We start from the raw sequence: 18,849 nt of genomic DNA, 5'->3' as shown, positions 1-18,849 counted from the left end.
CGTACAATGAATGCCTTAGTTTCACTTGTATTGATCTCTGAAAAAGGGTTAAATTAGGTTATGAAGAGAGAAGAGTTGCTCTCATGTTACACACGACTTGACTCCATCATCTCTGTTAATCATCATTCTTGTTAATATTTATTTATCATCTTCATCAGTTTCAACACAATATAATTATATAATAGTATCTAATATTATAGTAGCTAATAGTATCTAATAGTAATAGTATTTATGTTGTGTTGAGTTTGAATGGTTGGAGTAGGTACCATTGCAGTTACGAATAGAGTCCGGTCGTGTGTAAGAAAAGTGCAACTATTTGAACTCTTCATAATAATTCAACCCATTTTTAGACAATAAAATTCTGTTTGTTCTGGGATAACTCGGCAAATCTCGCTCTTCCATGTATATTCTCGAATATGCTTTGAACTTCTAACAATCAAAGTGAATGTATCTCTTAAATTCGGGCGCATTGCTGGTCAAATATTGAATGACATCTTCATCCCACTCAATTAAAATTATCAATACTTTGAGAAAATATGTTAATTTCTATTGAATGAATTGTTTTTATTCAGAATACTGGTGCGTGCTATCAGCTACACAGTGCACGGCCTTATTCCAGCGTCGTGTGTTTTTGCCGACCGCTACAACCGAGAGGAAGTGGTCAGATCTCTCGGCAAAGAAGTTAACATAAACCCTCCCCTTACCCTAGGACAACTGCCAGATACTCCCGAGGAGTTGCTCAAATTAGACCAGGTACGTATTCTATAATCACTGTCCTGAAATAATCCAAGATTAGATGTTTGATAGTGCTTGGTTACTTTGGAAATTTCGCTACCAGTTATTGTAAAATGCTACCCGTAACTGAATGGAAACAGCTTGATATTGTCAAAACCACTGATTTATTGAAACAATCTGAGATAATAGTTATGGTTGTTATATCATTGTAAAATCGGGACTAGAGTTTACTTGAGATGGTACTTACTTGTAACAACCGAAACAAGTATCTCAAATTGTTTCAATAAACCAGTGAGTCTGACAATATCAAGTCGTTTTTATTCAATATGGATATTATTTTACCACATCACCTCTACAACAACCCAAAGAATGTGTCTCAGAGCTTCAGTTATAGTCTGTCATTCCAGTTCTGTTATTTTCGAGCACAATCACAGATTAGTACGTAGTATTGTGTTGAGTGGAAGGTATGGGTATCAACTCATAATAATGATATGGAACTATAAAAACTATGTGAATCTGTCTTGTAATATGTAATCTGTCTTGTAGATATGAACTGAGAGTTTAAAGCCGTGAAATTGAAAATATTTATTTGTATTTGTACAATTTGTATTGTAAATGAGACATATTTGGGGAAACCAGTTGTCTCAATTGTGGATAAATAAATGAATAAGTGATTCTAGTTAATCAATTAATCATTCCAGAAACAATACAGTATACAGATACCACACGAGTGACACCATCTAAAGCTCCCGTTATCTTTCAAGCACATTTTCAAGGAAAATCAAACCTTGAGCACTCTAATGGAACACAGATAGATTCTTATAACGCAATCAATTGCTGCAGATTGCAGCCCATCCAATCAAGATATCTCTAATGAAATGTGTGTGAAGCATGTGAACGTGTAGTCAAGGTGGTGAGTTGGTGTGTGTTTATGTGTGTTATTGTGTTAATGTTCTTGTCCCATCTTCCCGGGGAAGAGCCAATCAATCTTCCTTGGCTGAGTTAATCCATCTTTTCCTCTTTTTAATAGCATTTTCCGGTCTCACGCCTCTCAGCAACTCACAAACTTGGAGAGTGTACTTATTTTTCTCTTCTTTCTTCATAAATTTCTCTCTTGCCACGTCCTTTCCACGCCTACGCTTTCCTTGCCATCTGTCCAATACAACTATGAAATATTTATGGATCGATAACTCAATATTTATGAGGAAGAAACTCTGTAAAAATGAAAACCAATGAATTTAGAGGGCGTCTGTCACAGATTGAGCGATGAAATGGGGTTTCAAGAGAATCATTACGCTGCGCTTCATTTTAGCAATGGGTTTCCAATTTTCCTTCATTTTCTAGCGTCTAGCAGATAATGCATCAAGATTGAAATTGTCTGATGTTTTTCCTTACTGTGCAGTCATCAGTAGTTCTTTCGCAGCTGCCCTTCTTTACGTTTTCTTTCTTCTACTATTTGTATTTCACCATCACCTCTCTTCTCTCTTTTACGTTTCAGTATGGGCGCAACCTATGAAATGACATTCATCGCCCTCCTTCTTCAAGCACCCACATGAATCATATATGCACGTTTATTTTCAATAACCTCATCAGTGATTCAATAAAATATGGCAAACATAAAACTATGATGACAATAATTATTTATTCCCAACAGAATGATAAACGAAAAGCTGCATGTAGGCCTATAAGCAAGTAAGCAAGTATATAGCAAGTATACAGTATAGTTTAAGCTGTATACTCAGAGACTTTTCTCCAATAACTTTTCAATTCCATAACAGTTTCCATATTGAAAGAGACTGAGAATTTACAAATTGATATTATTTCAGTACTCTCACTCGTGTTACAGTAGAACCTCGATTATTCCGACCTCTATAATAATAAATTATTCGTAAACCTCTTTAATTCTCAGTGGAAGCACGGTCTCTTGGAATTGGAAAAAACCTCTATAAATCGTAGTAAAGCAATGCATTTCGGTCTCTTCGATAATTCGTAGAAAAATCGAGCGCTGGCTTATCTTTTAACTCTATTCTTAGTTTTGTATGAGAGAACTCTCTCCATAGCTCGTACTTTCTGGACTATTCCATATCCATGGACCATGGATGAGGAAGATAATATTATTACAGTGTGCAATGAAGACATAAGGTTATCCACCGGAAATTACATAGACTGCCAGAAGATTTTATCTATTGACAAAGTATTTTAGATCTAATTTACTCCAGTATTAGATGTCAGCATGAAGAATTCTATGATCATTTTGTAAATGTTGGTCATGAGTCGCGTAGTGCAGTAGTCTACCAGAAATGAACATCATACGATCAAAAATTTAAAGGAAAAATTGAGTAGATTGAAAGTATTAGAATCTGTCAATAGTTCTGAAAATTTTTTATTTGAGATTTTTAAATCTTTCAAAATTTCTTGAAAGTTTTAAATTTGAAGTTTATAACTATTTATAAAAATATTATATTGATTCTCCATTTTCATCTACAATTGCTCATTGAAAATACAGAAAATATAGCATTCTATTATTGGAATGATTTCTTCATAGTTCGTAGTAGATGCTTGGTCCCGTCAACTGCGAAAGAGCAGTAGAGGTTCTACAGTTATTGTAAAGGTTCTACTGTAATTGAATTTCAAATTTCAATTTTATTGTCATAATAATAATCTGATTAGAGTTCTTATTGATTTTATTGAGAAGCGTAGATTTTTTAATTTCAAAGTTTTCACGAACTAACGCACTTCATAGGCTAATTTTATAGATACTCTAGAAAGTAATTGAGAATTCATAGTACAACATTGTTAAAAGTATCTTTTGCTAATTGTGAGGTCGAATGGGTACTTTTAAATACACTTACTTATGCTGTGTAGATTGTGAAATTGTGTAGATTTTTCTATTTCTCTTACCCACTGTAATGACCTATTTCTCATTCCGTGTCCTACTTCTGTTGCAGGTGTTCATTAAGTCAGAATTGAAAGTAGGAGTTATTTACGTCAAAGAAGGACAATATAGTGAGGAAGAAATTCTGGATAACAATGAAAATAGTCCATTGTTCACAGAGTTTTTACAGATTCTTGGTGATAAAGTCAGATTAAAAGGTAAGTTGATCTCTCCCAATCTGAAGCATCGTTATTGGAACTTTGAATTTCTGCCTAATCTTGAACTTTTCTATTTTGTTATGAGATCTACATTGTCTAGTAGCCTACGATAACAGAAATAACAATATTAACAGAGAGGTATTTGTATCAGGTATTGATATTAATAGATAGGAATATCAAGACCTGCTGGTTAAATAATATTATATGATTCAAATACAGTACAAATAATCTTCATTGTGGTTTCCATTTTTGCAATAAATTCATAAAATAATTGTGAAGCAATCCAAAGTGGGATTATTTCATGGCCCTATCTATTTTGGTTGTGAAACAGGGTGAAGGGAATCTTTTTTTATGGAATCAGTACAGTAGCCTATATGATTGTGGTTTACACAAATAATCTCGATAAATTATTTATCAAGGGTTTCCTTCTTGAAGTTTTTCAACCGTCTTCAAAAAGACATGACCTATAATGGATATTATCAAGGAACATCCTCATTTTATTGACTAGGTGTTGTTGTTCTAAAATAAATAATAAGTTTGTATACTAAATTTTTTAAAGAGAATTCAACACTTTGAATCATGATGCCAACTAATATTTCTTCCAAAGTCAATCAAATAAAAGTGTTAAATCTTACTTTAAATCAATTTCAAAAAAATATCTCGATAAAGAAAAGTTCTATTCCAATAGAATCGTGAAAATTTAAAGTATTTATCTCTGATCTTAATAGTTGGGGGTAAGTTATTTGGATTTTTTGTACAACTTACAACCTATACCGTATCAGATGAAACGATTGTTCAACTACCGGTAATACTAACTAATGCAGAATCTAACTTTTTATTTGGTCTTAGTCCAATTACAATAGTTAGCCTATTCCCAATTTATTTACAAATTTTTATCACTTGAAAAATTCTCTCAGTTTTCGTTGGAAATTTTTAACTAATAAAATCATGTAGTACTTTTATTAAGGTAGCAGTTTGAGATCAGAAGAGTACATTCAAATTTGGCAATATCCTCCCGCCATGCTTTTCCATGCTATTCAACCTAACAGCGCAAAATATTAAGCACGTAATAAACAAAATTCACCATGATACTTCCTCCTGATTTAAAGATAGGTTGGCAACTTTGCTTTAATTTGTAACGCAAAAATCAGCTGATAGCAGTCAAAACTGATGTTTATGAGTAAGTGTGAGGTTATATCCATGCTGTGATTGAGTAGTTTTCATTTTTTAGTTTAGGTTATACTATAAATGTAAATGTATTGTGTTCAGTTATTTAAGCGCTATATGTATCTTAGCATTTGAAAATATCTTTGCGCCCACTTCATGAAAATTCCCGTTTTTTATACAATAATCTTCAGTTCAATGCTCTTCTTGCACAGAAAAAATGGATAAGTTATTTGTGATGATTTTTGCAGGCTTTGACAAGTACAAAGGAGGCCTGGACACGGTGCATGACCTGACCGGCCTCTACTCCGTCTACACCAACTGGAGAAGTATCGAGATCATGTTCCATGTCTCCACACAGCTGCCTTATGAAAAACACGATCCACAAAAGGTAAACAGATGTTGATCGATCTAACTGAATCATTTTTAAGCTCTTAGCAAACCGGAAGTGCACCGGTCTCTGCAAATGTTAGAGTGTTATTACAATGAATGGGTATATGGGCAAGTGGTTATGTATAACCATAGAGAAACAATAGCGTAAGTAGATATCCCATGGTATAGGGAATTTATATCACAATTTTTACTGTTATCTCAAGCCGATTACTGTCGACTATTGTCAATTTTCACTGTTTTGTTGGGTGATAGTGTATGAACGGCACAATTTGAGAGACTACCAGCATCACAACGCTGCATAGGAAAAAACTACGCGAACTATCGGCTTGGGATAACAGTAAAAGTTGCGACATAAACGCTCTATACCATACTTATGCTATCGTTTCTCTATGGTATAACCAAGCGTGATGAGAAATAAAATCTGGAAAAAACAATAGTAACACTTGCATTGAACGCAACTGGTTGCGTTGAGTATGAGCAGCTACATGCAAGTTACAACGTGTTTCATAGCAATAGCACTTTATAGATTTTGTTTTTCGGCTCATGCATGACCTGACGTTTACTTGCAAATTCAACACCCTCACAATTGCAAAGGGCGGAGGCCTCTTGTGTGTTTTAAGCTTGATTTGTAAATATTTTGTAAAGATGTATTCTCAAAACCAAAGGATGAGCTACCGGTACTATATTTTTAAAAAAATAGACAACTGAAACAGTGTAGTTTTTGCACACAATAAACAAGGGCTAGGCCTATTCTATGTCTTACACACCATTTCATACGTATCTAGTTTTCAAAATTCTCTTGTTAGCTGTTTCTGTTTTTTATTATTATTATACCTTATACCTTACCTTCTTCTTCATCCATTACCCACACTTGTAGGATCGATGGCGTCATGTCATGAATAATATAAAATAACAAAACACACTAATTGATCAAGATGGCAGTGATCAAGTTCAGATCAAAAAATATTTATCATATGAGGCCTTGTTGTTGAACATAATGGCACTTTATGACTCTCGCTGTGACACGCTGAGGTCCAACTGCTGAGGTCCAACTGCAGGCAGCCTATTGAAGTAACGTAGCACTGAACTCCTACCCACATACCCGCGATCTCTGGAAGCGCACCCTGAGGACGTCAAACAGCTCTCGATGCTTAGTGCTGTGGTGATGCTCATCAGTCCGAGTCAACAAAATTTGTTGATTCTTCTTGACATACATGAGGCAGAGAAGAAGTTACAGTTAGAATACCCAGCCTGGCAAAACTGGGCTTGCAATGAGCTAGATGTTCGCTTCCAGACGAACATGATCCTGACGGCCAGTTTTTGCAGCTTCAGTATGTCCACAACCTTCGCTGAGTGACCCCACATGAGTAGACTGTAGATGATATGGCAGTGGTCATACACCATGACCAGATATGGCTCTGTCACATGTCCCCTCAGTTTGAGCAAAAGGAAACAGATTCGGGACAGTCTCTTGGTCACCTGCTGGATGTGGCTGACCCAGCTGAGCTTTGAATCCAGCATAACGCCCAGCAGCTTCGCAGGTTCCTGATCATGAGGCAGATTTTGCGACAAACTGCAGACAATGTTTTGTGTCTTGTTCCCATTTAGCTGGGAACGATTTACCATGAACCATGAGGTTGAAGACCGCAGATGCTCTGCTGACCTCTCCAACACCTGCTGAAGGTCAATGCCAGATGACAGCATGGTGTATCATCAGCAAACAGGAGAGTTGCACCATTGCTATCCAGGTCGTTGATCATCAAGATGAACAGAATTGAACCCTGAGGTACCCCAAACCTTACAAGCAATGGACATGAAACAGCTCCACCCAATGACACCACCTGCGTCCTCCCAGTCAGGTATGACTCCAAGATGTCAAGAGCAGAGTCCATAACCCCATAATAGCGAAGCTTGTTGATTAGTATGTGATAGTCAACACAATCAAACGCTCTGCTCAAATCACTCAATGTAAGTGCCAGGGACTGACCATCCTCAAACACTGTTCCAATTTTCTCAGCCACTCGATTCACTGCATCAACAGTCGACCTCTCTCTACGAAAACCAAACTACATACTTGAGAGAAGGTTGTTTCTCTCAAAAAACTCCTCCAGTTGAGGTTTCATGACTGCTTCAACCACCTTTCTAATGATTGAAGTCATTGGCCTAAAGCTATTTAGGCTCTGATGGTCACCCTTCTTATACACAGGAACGGTTCTTGAGGTTTTCAGGAAGTCAGGAAAGATGGCAGATCTCAGGTAGTCATTAACTACTGTAGCAAGGGGGTCCGCAATAGCATCCACTACCTCTCTAAGCATGGATATAGACATGCCATACACATCAGGGCTCTAAGATGGCTTGAATGAACGAATTATCTTGTTCAGGGCAAGTGGAGTGAGGAGTAGAAGAAACACAGATGAGCATTCCCTGGTGGAACTCGTACAGCTAGCAGCTCAACTGGATCACCATCAACTGTGAGCAGATTATTCACGATGCTGTCCACCGTCTCAAAAAAAAAAATGTTGAATGCATCAGGGCTCGCAAAATCAAGCTGTCTCCTTGGCAAGGACCGATGTGAGTTTATTACATCCCATGCCGCCTTACAGCGATTTGGTGCATTTTCAATCTTTGCATCAGTTGCAAGCTTCTTAGCCTGTTTGATGTGCTTTTTATAAATGGATTTGGCACGTCGGTATCTCTCCCTGTCGCCATCGTTGCCATGTTCACACCTATCCTTCAGAGCAAGTATAATCCCTACAGCCTGGCAAGATCATCAGTGTACCACTCTTGATAAAGCCTCATTCGTCCCTCTATTTCTGCTGCAGCTGCTGAGAGCGATATGGTTTTTGTTTCTCAGGAAAAAAGAAGTTGAATCTTTCATGAAAATGATTGAAGAAAGTCCCAAATAATCCAGAGTCACCAGGGTTCTGGAGCACTACATCCCAGGGGGTGCTGGCCATATCATTCTTAAAAAGGATCAATGTATTTCCATGTACAGGTCTTGATCTGAAAATATAGTTTACGTGCCAAGTAGGTGTTTTATTACCCACCATGGATGAGCCAAACAGTGTAAGATTTAATACCAGTGCAGAGTGGTCATCACCATGAAGTTCAATGACGTTTGTGCTGCAAACATCCGGTTGAAAGCTCACAGCAACATTGTCCAGGCAGGAGACTCCTCTGGTGGGCTCGGTGCAAGTGATGTACAGGCCAAAACTTTTTATAAGCTCGATAATATATCTTGCCTTTGAGTCATCACCAATAAAATTCACATTAATCACCAGCTATCACAATGCTATATGGGGAGTGGTGTCGATTCAAAAAAAGACAATAAACGTTCAAATAGGTCACAAAACCTGTCAAAATTACCACTGGAAGTTTGGTATAAAGAAACATTTATAATATGATAAGTGGGCACCATCACAGCCACAACTTCCAAGTCAAGTTCTATACAAAACACAGAAACATCAATTTCGGTGAAGTCGATATTCTTCCGAATGTAAATACATCTTGTCACGGTTCTACAAAAAATTGAGGCAATTGTTGAGTAGAAATCTGACTCACCCAATGTCAAGAAATGCTCACATAAACACAATATATCGATCTTCCGATCAACAAATAAAGAAAGAATACCCTGCTTGGATCTAACATTCTGTGCGTTCCAATGACCTAGAACAAGGTATTTTTTGGCTTCACAACTTCTAATCAGAGGTGCTGACACTAATGGGTTTGTCTCCCTAAAAAAGCACGAGTGTCTACAACTGGTGTTTTTGTCAAAAAAAAACCTTCGAACCAAAGCACCAGAAGGCCAGAAATCAGCATTGATCAATTCATTCACAGATTCGGTAGGAACTATAATCTTAAATGATTTCTAAGTTTCAAACTTTGTTCGAAGTTCAATGCATTCAATTTTGTCCAAGTTTTTATCAGTCAAAAATTTTTTTACTGAGTCAGTAGATTCACTCTTATCAATATTCTAGACAGAAAAATTACACTAGTAATCACACTAGTATCTTCAATCTTTTTAGAAATGCTAAATCCGACTTCTTTTCCCGTACATGGAACCGCATCATTTAAACGCTTATTTACCGGGTTTTGGGTCGATGCTTTACGTTTCAAATTTACGATTTTATCAGGATGTAACTCTGTTTTCAATTTGAAATGGATTCTAATTTTGTCCCAACTCTATCACTAATATCGTAGGAAACGTTAGAATTTTTAAATGTTTCCTCTGCTTAAATTTATGATGCTAACATAGGCTTTGTAGATCCTCAATTTCAAAACCACCAATTTGAATTCCATGCATATTATATTTCCGATTTATTAGTATGATTTGTTTGTTTTTTTCCAACCACAGCCTACTTAGGCCTACTAATTACTTATAAACTACTAATAGAATAAATTATCTAGGTTCTTGATCAACGTCTTGATGATTGATAAAAATTATCAATTTTTTCATAAGTATCAAAAAAATGTATTACTATGATGTCTTACTGGTAATCAACTCCAAAATTTCTCGCAAGTTTTACAATTCGTCCTGTTTTTAGTAGAACAATTGAATAATTGTGTATTGTTTTTCAGCTGCAAAGGAAGCGACATATAGGTAATGACATAGTTTGCGTCGTCTTCCTTGAAGCAGACAACACGCCTTTCTCACCAGCCTGCATCAAGTCGCACTTTCTTCATACTTTTATACTAGTTCGAACGAGTCCGAGAATCAAACGCAAGCCTACCAGATACGAGGTAACACTACAAAAGCAATAGTAGAATTTAATGAGTAAAAATACTTGAAATTGGAAAACACTATTCATTATTCACTGGAACAACTAGAATTAAGTTGGTCTCTTAATGTTCATATTAAAATTTCCAAATATGAAATTTAATATGTATTAGAGTGATTGATATTTCCCAGTCACTTCATCCAGTACATATATCTTGATTAATATCACCTAGAACACGAGTACTGATACACAAAAAATATATAGGTACAACAAAACAAAATTTATAAACAGAAAAAGAAAAATCGACACAGAAAGGAACCCTCTCTACAAACATACTCCTGCATGGTATTAATAGATGACTCCAACTACCAGCGAACGTTTCAATCATTTCCCAAAAAAATCGAGATCTTCGCAGTTTTTATACGAGTTGTAAGTTTCTTATCAAATTCAAGTCCCATGTATATAAAGAGTTCTTCTATGATAATGGTAAGCTCTACCACAGAATATATACAGAATGGAAACTTGTAATCAAACGCCTATCTTACCAATGCTTTTTACATGACCCCAATACTAAACACGTCACGTGACCTTGGGAAGTTCCAATCCTGGTCTTCTGGTTGGCTCGTGGCAGTGAACGAGATCAATTGATCCGGATCATTAAAGTGATCCGAACCTACTATCAATACTATTACAATGCGGCGCTTCCTAACAAGATGGCGGATTTTGGCGTCAGGGTATAGCCAAGTTTCCGTACTGTATGTATACTGTGGCTCTACTTCATTGTTGCAGCCGTTATAATGTTGAGTGTAAAATCTTCAGTTTAACAACAATATATCAATTAACAGGGAAATTTGGAGGGAATGCTTGGAACACATTATTTGACTTTACAGCTTTGTTTGGACTGCTTATAAGGTAAACATATCGAAAGTCCTAAACTGAAGATTTTACACTCAACACTATAACGGCTGCAACAATCGTAGGGAAATGCGTAAAATAATGAAATAATACATGGAACTAAAGAAAATATGATGCGCAATGAGCTCATGATTAGCACGGATTTTTTCAATCAATCGTTGAAAAGTTATAAGGTCAAAAAGATGAAAAAATCGTAGCCGGAAGGGTTTTTCTTAAAAATGTGACACCTTCGAGAGCTCATAACTGAAAAACTATGAGAGATATGGAAAAATATGGAAAAATATTACAGATGAAACTTGTAGGCTAATTTGTGAGCTTTAATTTTGTATTCGACAAAAAGTTTCGAAAGACGCAAATTGTTCGAGATTTACGCAAAAAAAAATGGTACTTTCAAACCACCCCCACTTCCTTAACACAGGGGGTAGGAGTGAGGACTTTTGATATGTTCACCCCCTTAACTAACCTTAAAAGAGCTGCGAGGTCAAAAATTGTGTTCCAAACTTTTCCCTCTATAATATTTTGTTGACTGGACCAAAATTTGATGAAATTAATAGTAAAAAGCAATCCAAATCGATTTAAGAAAATATATTACTTACTGAAATAAATAATTCTAATAATCCTAAAGAATAAATTCAGAAGAAATATGGAAGAAAAAAATTATTTTTTGTAGCAAGAAAATTTCACTCAAACACACCATATACCAAACAAACAACACAAACAAACACCTCCTGATCTCATGCCCTTCAAACTACGCCAAGACCTCCGCACCGGACAATGTCTGCCTCTCTACACTCCTCACAGACACTGGTCTTTTATTCGAAAGAGATGTAGTGGTAGAATACCCAGATCTTCAAAATGACATCTGCAGGAGTCAATAGGCATGAATCCCTCTATTGCCCATACAGCTTTTTTCTGAAGGGTGAAAAATGTTCAAATCCGGCATTCTATATTTGGTTTTGAAACATCCAAATTTGTAAATCTGGTTTGTAAGAATATTCTTGAATTAAAAATTTCGTGAAGTGAAGAACTATCAGATTTAACTTATTTCGGACTATGTATGTAACCTTATCTAAATTAGGTATAGGAATAGCACAAATTTACCTTATTTTGCCCTCTCCCTATCATTTTAGAATAGAATAGAATATTTATTTTGCCACAATACAAGATACATAAAACAAATAATGTAAATTATAATGAATCTTAATCCTAATGTTTTAATGATGTACTTGTTGTAAGAAAGAGAGAATAATGTTATTGTAAAAAATAAACAATCAACGGAACTACAAGATTCAACCTATTTTGGACTATGTATGTAACTCTATTCAAATTAGAGCTAGGAATAGCACAAGGATACCGTATGTTCCCTCTCCCTATCATTTTAATGATGTACTTGTTGAAAGAAAGAAATAAATAATATTTCGGACTATGTATGTAAACTTACTAATCATATTTTTATGATTTGTAATTGTATCCACTAATAAATGAATTATCTGAATTCGGGATATAAATAGCACAAGGTTACCTCATATTTCCTCTCCCTATCATTTTAAGGATGTAGGCTACTTGTAAGAAGTAGAAAAAATGTTACTGGAACTACAAGATTTAACCAATTTTGGACTATGTATGTAACGTTATTCAAATTAGGTATAGGGATAGCACAAGGCTACCTTATGTTTCTTCTCCCATTGTAATGATTTACTTGTTATAAGAAATGAAGAATATTGTGTTTGTGGGTTTGTGGTGTCAGGTGTCAGTGGTGACGCGAGACGAGGTGGGCGCGTACAAACCGTATCTGTGGGAGCAGTCGGTGTTCGACAAGGGCGCAATGTTCCGTGAGTGGCTGTTGACCAAGATCGTGAACGGGGAGCGCGCCAGCTACTCTGCGCCCAAGTTCGCACGCATGCAGGAGCGCACGCGCAGTCAGATGCTCGAGGACATTGTTGCCAACCTCGCCAACCATGCCGAAACCGGACAGATACCAAAACCTTACAGGTAGGCCATGTTCAACATTTCTCGTTGCCGAAAACATCCCAACATTTTCAGACCATTAATTTATGAGTCAGCTGTATCATAGAGAATAGAAAGCATAATCTTATGCTTTATTTTCTTTATGGTTGTATGAAATCTATATTTAGGGGTGCTCACATTAAAAACGCAGTAGCCCTACTTTAAACATGAAAGTTTCAATCAAGACGCTACTTTAGGCTACATAGCAGTAACAATAGTCAACCAGCTGATTTGTTGTCAGCTATTTGAGTCAAACAGTCTAGCAAGCCATAGTTTCCAATAAGGAATACAAAAGTCATGCATGCGCAGTTCCTTCAACCTCAGCTTGCTCCCGCACCGAGAAACTTTAAAGGTGCGTACAGATATACGCGCCACGAACATGAGCAATTCACTTTTAATCAGCTGACTATATCTGTATTTTTACAGAAACGGTAAGATACAGTTATAAAAAGCTTGGCACCAGCTGATTAAAAGTGAATTGCTCATGTTCGCGGCGCGTATATCTGTACGCACCTTAAGGCAAGGGCCGCACGAGAGCACATAGTGCGTACGTTGCAACTTACTTTTTGCGGCCGTCGCAAATGACACCACACGAGCGTTGAGTGTGGTGCGTCAACGTCAGTTGGCTTTACGCAATGCAACCAGACGAAGCAATAACTTTTGCATGTCTCGACGTGCGTTGTAGCATTTCTACGCAGTTCAAAAATCACCGTCCGTTACGACTTCCGTTACTTGGTACGCACGTACCTCGTGTGTTGTCACCAATTCACTTCTATGTATTTCTGCAACGGACGTCAAAAAGTAAGTTGCAACGGACGCACTTTGTGCGCTCGTGTGGCCCGAGCCTTAGGGATCAATCGTCACTCCACATCTTTATGCTGCATTGCATATTGAATAGCATCAATGAAAACCGTGCCTCAGAATGGTGGGTTTGATTATTCAACCTTATAAATAATAAAATTCTAAAGATATATTGATTTTCGGTCACTCAAAAATGAATAAATTCATTCAAACATATGCGATAAAATAAATTATGTGGATACCCTGTAGGCTATAGTCTATACATGCAGTCATCAAAAAATGAAAAATCCAAGTACCTTTTTTAAAATGTTTTACAAAACATGTTCCAACATTTAATTTCATTTTGAAAAGGGTAGCCCTACTTTTTAAATTTTGAAGCTTAATAATAAGAATAATTTTTAATTTTTTAGATTTTTTTTTTTACTTCTTGATAATTTTGCGGGAGAGTAGCCAATAGCCATAACCAGAAAGTTAACATACAGTCATATTTTTGGTTTCAAATAGTCTTGTAATCGCTCACGTTAATTCTTATTGATGACATAACACGAGCTGAGCTCTGGCATACAATATTTGAAGGAGAAGTATATATTACGAGTACTTGAATGTGATTTTTTCAGTGCAAAACAAGATTGACTTTTTCTAGCATTAAGCTCAGCCATCAAGCTAAAATCATTAGCTGATCATTAGACTTACTTGGTATTAACGATGGCCCCTTCGTTTGAATGCTTGAGAAGGATGCTTTTAGAGAACCCACTGTGTAGTGTTTGAGAGTTCTTTGATCTCCCTTGTGATATTGTAAATAGTTTTTTCCAAGCTGACTGATGTATTTATATAATCACTAGAATTGTTGTTATATTGATTACGGTAATGTTTAAAAGTGTGTTGTAACCTGTATTCGTTATAAATTCAGATGTATGTATGTGAATGTACCGTATTCAATTTTATAATCCATATATGTGACATGGCCCACTTAACTATTCCAAGTATTTATCGGCTAATAAATATATTTCTATTTCCATTTCTTGGGAATACTTTTGATCAGAGATGAGCTCGTGATAAGCCAACTGTAGTGGAAAAAATATTACTCACTTTGGTATAATAAGGTGATGTTAGCAAATGAAGACAAATTATTGATTGATGGAATGAACTCACTTTGGAATAGGTAATGCACTGCATTTATTCGAGTAAATTATATACTAAGAACTGTTTCCCGAATTCTTGTGGAATACTGAACATTTTTCCTCATTTCTAAACTTGTTTCCACGTGATATGACAAGTAGCATAATTTGTGATTCAGACGAGGCTCGTGGCGACCGATCGGCCACATGCGTCCCTCCAGCCCACTGCTGGACTCAGTGCGTGACCGCTTCGAGGACTACGACCAGCTGGCCAAGGACTTCACGCGCGTCTTCCTCAACTCGGACGAGAATGTCGCCATCAACGCCAACCTTTTCGACGTCGTCTTCCTCGTCGGCCAATCCAAGCAGAAGATGCGCTTCATCGGCGTCAGAGCTATTCTCGGCGTCAGGAGCAGGTAAAGTGTGAACCATTTTTGTTCTTGAACCACTATGGATACAGGCGAGATTATTCAGTTACTATAGTTGAATTAAAACATCTTCCGACTTGAAAGGATATGCGGAGCAGAGAAAAGTAGGGATACAGCGGCGACAATGTTGCAGTGCTAAAGCGGAAGGCGTTCTGTAGTCTCTAGTGAGTGTGTCAACACCTCATGATACGATAGCATAGTTGTTTCCTCTATCCTTTACATCCACTGAAACTGTTTTGCGAAATTTGCAACAACGCTTGTCTCTTTGGCTCTATTCATCACTCTAATTGGCTGAACTGGTTTTAATTTCCCTCGGTTAAGCCGTGGGTCCCGGTTGCCTAAAAAGCAGTCGTTAGGTCATGTCAGAAGCCCTGAAATTGATGAATTGCGACCTGAAAACCAGGTCACTCGATAGTATTATCCATCTTCCTCCATTTATCTGCTCCGCATATGCTCAAAAATCGGAAGTTATTTTAATTCAACCATATCAGGGCTTTGTTCATGACCGATACTCAGACAAAAACTTTGTTCATCTCAACATTCTTGGCCTAGGAACCAATTTATAGAATCGGCTTTTCAACTGTACTGATAGCTGTAATTGAATCAGTTAATCCTTTGCTGGACAACTAACTGTTTTTGTAGATATGAAGCCTATTAAGATCAAACTCCTTGATTGTCTAAGGACCATATTCACTCATCCTTTTTTAAATGGAATTGGTTCGGATGGTAGTTTAAACTGGAGATATGAAACAATATTGACAATTGTCATGTACATTACAAACATAAAAATTATAACATTCACATACAAAGTTCAACTTGATAAATTTTTAAAATAGTGGAAATACTAGTAGTTCTGTGAACAGTAGACTTCGCGCTCGGTAAGTTACATTGACCTGTTGTTATGTTTTCTCAAAAATTAATAAATAATTTATCAATTTAAAAAGTCTAGATAAAATCATCAATAAACATAGAGCTTTCTGTCCTATCGTACCGTGACGTGTCGTCCCGGAATGTGAGTGTGAGTAATGTCTATTATCAGGTCTGGCTGCCGTCGATTCGCCAATCCAATCAACCCATCACAGAACATTCTGTGTTGTCGTGTTGGCGAAAAATCGGTGTGTTGAAATTAATAAAATAAACTACCATAATGCTGATTTCCTACAAACTTCATTTCTCACTTCTCATAATTTTAGAAATCAATTTATTTTCAATAATATTTGTTGCAATTTTAATCATCAGATTAAAAAAGAAAAATGTAAAAAAATGATTTCTCTCAATTACTCCAAACTCCAAACTAGAATCATGGCCTCAGCTTAATATAGAAAGACAAAGTTAGTAGACAACTTACTGTCAACTAACGTTGGTGAAAAACAATAGTCCATTAAGTTCAAACCAGTTCAATGAATTCTTCATAAAAAATATTAGTAAAGTTGTTGCTGAGGTTGAAAATAGGAATTCAACAAGTAGTCCAATTGATTTTTTAAATTCTGGTTACTGTAAACCCTCTTCTAAGTTTGAATTTGAATTGATTGAAAAAGACGATGTTATTCGTGTTCTTGGGAAAATGAAAGCCAGCAATAGCACAGATGTATATGATATAAGTCCAAAAATGCTGAAAATGGGTTGTGATTATATTATAGATCCTTTGATAAATTTAGTGAATAGTTCACTTATTGATGGTGTTTTTCCACAGACTTTAAAATTGAGTAAAGTCTTACCTGTCCATAAAAAGGTTGCAAATCCGACTTAAATAACTTCAGGCCAATAAATATAACCACCACTATGTCCAAAGTTCTTGAGAGTGTTTTGAATATGCAAATAGTAAACTATTTGAGATTAATGGTCTTTTTAGTAACTCTCAGTTGGGTACAGAGTGGGGAGAAACACAATTAGAGCTGCTGAGGATCTCTATAAGGATTGCTTGGACTCCTTAGAGAATAAGTGCTTCACTCAGGCTAAGTTATTTGATTTGTCGAAAGCTTTTGACACGGTTTCTCACAAACTCCTACTAGATAAACTCTTATTCTATGGGTTTCAGTCCAGATCCATAAGGATGATTGAATCATATCTCAGCAATCGTTTTCAGAAAGTTGCATTCAATGGATCAGAATCTCAGTACTTGCCTGTCTCTCATGGGGTTCCTCAGGGGTCAATATTAGGTCCAATACTCCTAATCTACATTAATGACCTCCCAACTATAGTTGACCCTCCAGCTAAGAGTTATCTTTTTGCTGATGATCTTTGTGTGTTTCTGAGCACGCCAACAGAGGCTTCCCTGCATGCTGCTGCACAAGAGGTGACTCAGTCAATTGAGAGGTGGTGCAACTCAAACTTGCTGTGCGTGAACTCCAACAAGGTTCAAGATTTAAGATTCACTTATAATAGGAGACTGCTGGTGGTAGATGCGGAAAAGGAAGCCAAATTTCTGGGATTCACTCTGGACAACTGTTTGAGTTGGTCCAGGCACATTGATAAAACCGCTGGAAAGCTTAATAGAGGAATATTTATATTAAGAAAGTTAAGGACTTGTGTCAGTGTTGATGTTCTAAAGGTAGTTTACTTTGCTCACATTCAGTCACACCTGTCTTATGGTGCTGTACTGTGGGGGTCAAAGGCATATAGCTCAAAACTATTTCGTATTCAAAGAAAGGCAATCAGGCTTATTTGTGGTCTGCCAAAACGTGCTCAATGCAAAGAGAGCTTCAAAGAATTAGAAATACTGACATTTCCCTCTATTTTTGTTCTTCAGTGTCTGACCTATGTGAAGGAGAATTTGAATGGTTTTGTTGAGCAGGGAGTATCCCATGAGCATCAGACTAGAGGCAGGAATAATTTGATCACCAGCCGCTACGAGTATTCTAGCACGCAAAAAACATTTCTATTCATTGGTGTGAAGCTTTTTAATATGCTCTCTGAACAATTTAGAGGTTTGCCAAATCTAGTTTTCAAGCAGAGGCTGAAGATATTCCTAATCAGTAACCCCATTTACACTTTCCAGGAGTTCTATGAACTGGCTAGGACTTTGTAAAATTATTAGTGTTATGTTGAGGTACCTACATTAGGTGAATACTGTATCAACTACTGCTACTTTTCATTTCTGTTTGTTCGTTTTTATTTGTGTGACTGCATTATATTTCAAGACCAGAATATCTTATATTTGAATATATATATATATATATTTTTTAATATCTTTCTTTGTTTGGACATGATATTAATATATCATGATATTGTAGTTCTTTTAGAATAGTATATTTCCAATTATTGTATTGTATGTGTGACATTTGCTGTACATTGTGACGGAGGTAATGCTTCTGAAGACCTCAGAAGCGGTTACATTAAAACTTACATTAAAACTTATTAAAACTTAAACTTATTCTATAAAAAGCTTGGCATCAGCTGATTAAAAGTGAATTGCTCATGTTTTCGGCGCGTAAATCTGTACGCACCTTCAAGCGAGCAATTTCTGTATTTTTATAT

At 36.5% G+C, this 18,849-nt stretch overlaps 1 protein-coding gene across 1 annotated transcript in view; it reads left to right on the top strand.

The window, feature by feature from the left end:
* LOC111044358 overlaps positions 1 to 18,849 on the top strand; it is a 354,176-nt gene that overhangs the window by 246,096 nt on the left and 89,231 nt on the right. Inside the window, exons 7-12 of the mRNA XM_039437842.1 lie at positions 573 to 753; positions 3,684 to 3,828; positions 5,244 to 5,383; positions 9,964 to 10,125; positions 12,766 to 13,010; positions 15,124 to 15,360. Of these exons, the coding sequence (XP_039293776.1) occupies positions 573 to 753; positions 3,684 to 3,828; positions 5,244 to 5,383; positions 9,964 to 10,125; positions 12,766 to 13,010; positions 15,124 to 15,360 (1,110 nt within the window). The remainder of the gene's footprint in view (positions 1 to 572; positions 754 to 3,683; positions 3,829 to 5,243; positions 5,384 to 9,963; positions 10,126 to 12,765; positions 13,011 to 15,123; positions 15,361 to 18,849) is intronic.

The sequence above is a fragment of the Nilaparvata lugens genome, chromosome 11, assembly GCF_014356525.2.
Source record: "Nilaparvata lugens isolate BPH chromosome 11, ASM1435652v1, whole genome shotgun sequence".
NCBI classification, from domain to species: domain Eukaryota; kingdom Metazoa; phylum Arthropoda; class Insecta; order Hemiptera; family Delphacidae; genus Nilaparvata; species Nilaparvata lugens.
The sequence above is the reverse complement of the archived record's forward strand: the minus strand, read 5'-3'. Positions and strand labels throughout refer to the sequence as shown.